The sequence below is a fragment of the Benincasa hispida genome, chromosome 12 (assembly GCF_009727055.1).
Source record: "Benincasa hispida cultivar B227 chromosome 12, ASM972705v1, whole genome shotgun sequence".
NCBI classification, from domain to species: Eukaryota; Viridiplantae; Streptophyta; class Magnoliopsida; order Cucurbitales; family Cucurbitaceae; genus Benincasa; species Benincasa hispida.
The window spans coordinates 8,710,574-8,713,021 of record NC_052360.1 but is presented as its reverse complement, the minus strand read 5'-3'; the positions used below and the strand labels follow the sequence as shown (position 1 = coordinate 8,713,021).

General features: G+C 41.4%; 1 protein-coding gene across 1 annotated transcript; it reads left to right on the top strand.

Annotated features, from left to right (window-relative positions):
- Positions 1-1,162: 1,162 nt before the first annotated feature.
- Positions 1,163-1,981, top strand: LOC120067377. Its single transcript, XM_039018948.1, has 2 exons — positions 1,163-1,690; positions 1,733-1,981. Exons 1-2 carry the CDS (start codon positions 1,163-1,165, stop codon positions 1,979-1,981), a joined length of 777 nt encoding a protein of 258 aa, XP_038874876.1.
- Positions 1,982-2,448: the final 467 nt, after the last annotated feature.

The window sequence follows — 2,448 nt, the reverse complement described above, 5'->3', positions numbered from 1 at the left end:
TGTTATAGATGATCCTGACAGCCAGACAGTTTAGTGGAAGGCATGGCGAAGATCCGCACGCCCATCTCTGGAGTTTTATTGAAATTTGTAACAATTTTGTGTCCCCAAATATCTCTGCTAAAGAATTTTGACTCATGCTATTTCCATTTTCGTTATGCGATCAAGCAAAGAAATGGGCATATTCCCTCGAACCAGGGGAGATAACTTCGTGGGAACAAGTTGTCGAGAAGTTCATGAAGAAATATTTCCCTTCTACGGAAAATGCAAGAAGAAGGAAGTTAATCACAAATTTTGAACAAGAAGAAGACGAATCGCTCAGCGACGTATGGACGTGGTTTAAGATATTAGTGCGAGATTATCCGCACAACGGATTACCGAACTGCCTCCAGATGGAGATATTCTACCGGGGATTAAATCCTGCATTGCAAACAGTTGCCAATGCGGCAGCAGCAGGCAGTCTGCTAGACAAGACTTATGATGAGGCTAAAAACATTCTTGATCGCATATCAAATAATCATGAAGATTGGCAAGAGAGCGATCAACGAGTAAAACCTCGAGAAGGTAACGCAAATAACTGTGCCATCGCATCTTTGCAAAATCAAATGAATGAGATGATTAATCTATTACAGGGCATCGCAATCAACAACCCTAGAATGCAAAGAGGGCAAGTCAACACATAGAACAGACTAGCACCAGTTGTGCTACATGTGGAGAATCGCATCCGAGTGAAGAATGTCCACGAAACACGCAGTCAATCTACTTTGTAAAGAACAACCCTTTCTCAAATACATACAACCTCGGGTGGAGAAACCACCCTAACTTCGCTTGGAAAAATAACCAACAACAAGGTTACCAACCTATGGCGTATAAAGAAGGACCACCGAGATTTTTCCAACGAACTAACGATCAATAGGAATAACAAGCTAGCAGCTCGCAAGCACCGTAATCATCTTCTCTAGAAAACCTATTAAAACAATACATTGAAAAGAACGAGACGGTCCTCCAGAACCAGGCGACTTCCATCCGTAATCTAGAAATCCAAAGAGGACAGATTGTAGAAGAGCTGAAAAATTGACCGTAAGGGACGTTGTCGAGCTCGTCTGAGCTCCTCGTAACTCAGGGAACACAAGGAAAGAGCACTACGAAGCAGTCACCCTGCGAAATGGAAAGGAAAGAGCCTAGCAGGACCAATCCGAATGCGATGGAATCCAAGAAACCGTTGACGCAAAATGAATCAGAAGAACCTGAGACGATGGAACCAGAAGTTTCGACCACCTTCAAACCTCTAGACCACGAAATAGTGAAGGTACAACTACCACCATTCTCACAAAGAATGAAAAAGAAGCAAGATGATGAAAGGCAGTATTATCGCTTTATGGAATTATTAAAACAGCTACACATCAACATTCCTTTTACAGAAGCGATAAAGCAAATGCCGAAATATGCCAAGTTTGTAAAGGATATGGTGTCAAAGAAAAGAAGCACAGGAAAGTTCGCTATGGTGGCATTAATGAAAAAATCAAATACTATAATCCCACCGAAGATGCGCGACCCAGGAAGCTTTACGATCCCCTGCTCAATTGAAGGGATCTACATCGATCAAGCACTATGCGATCTTGGGGCCAACATAAATTTAATAATGTGGGGACAGCTGTACGCCCACGACGGTGACTCTCTAGCTTGCGGACAGGTCCCTAGTTCACCCTGAGGGAAAGTTGAAGGTATGTCTTAGGATAAATTCATTCTACCAGCAGACTTCATCATTCTAGACTATGAGGCGGACAAAGATATGCCTATCATATTGGGACGACCATTTCTATCTACTGGTCGTGTTCAAATTGATGTACACAAAGGAGAAATCACAATGAGTATAAATGAGGAGAAGCTCAGGTTTAACATCATAAAGGCGATGAAGTATTTAGAAGATGAAAACCTATCAGAATCTGACAATGAACACAGTTGCAATGAAGAGCCGGAGTAATCACAGAGACAACATCCGTAGAAACCTACCATGTAATCACAGAGACATCAAGCCATGACAAAAATTTGAATTTGAATGAAGAGAGAAAAACACAAAAACCTTCCTTAGAACAACCACCTACCTTGAAGCTGAAAACTCTACCAAGTCATTTGAAGTATGTTATCCTTGAGAAAAATGAAACCTTGCCGGTGATAATATCCTTTGCGTAACCAGAAAAACAAGAAAATGCATTGCTCAACATTTTGAAGAAGAATATAAAAGCAATCGGGTGGATGCTAGCAGATATAAAAGGAATTAGCCCAGCATACTGCATGCATAGAATTTGTCTCGAAGAAAACCAAAAAGGGTCTATCGAACCTCAATGAAAACTGAACCCTGCTATAAAAAAGGTTGTAAAAAAAGGAGATCATTCAATGGTTGGACGCAGGCATCATATACCCAATCATCGATAGCATGTGGGTTAGCCC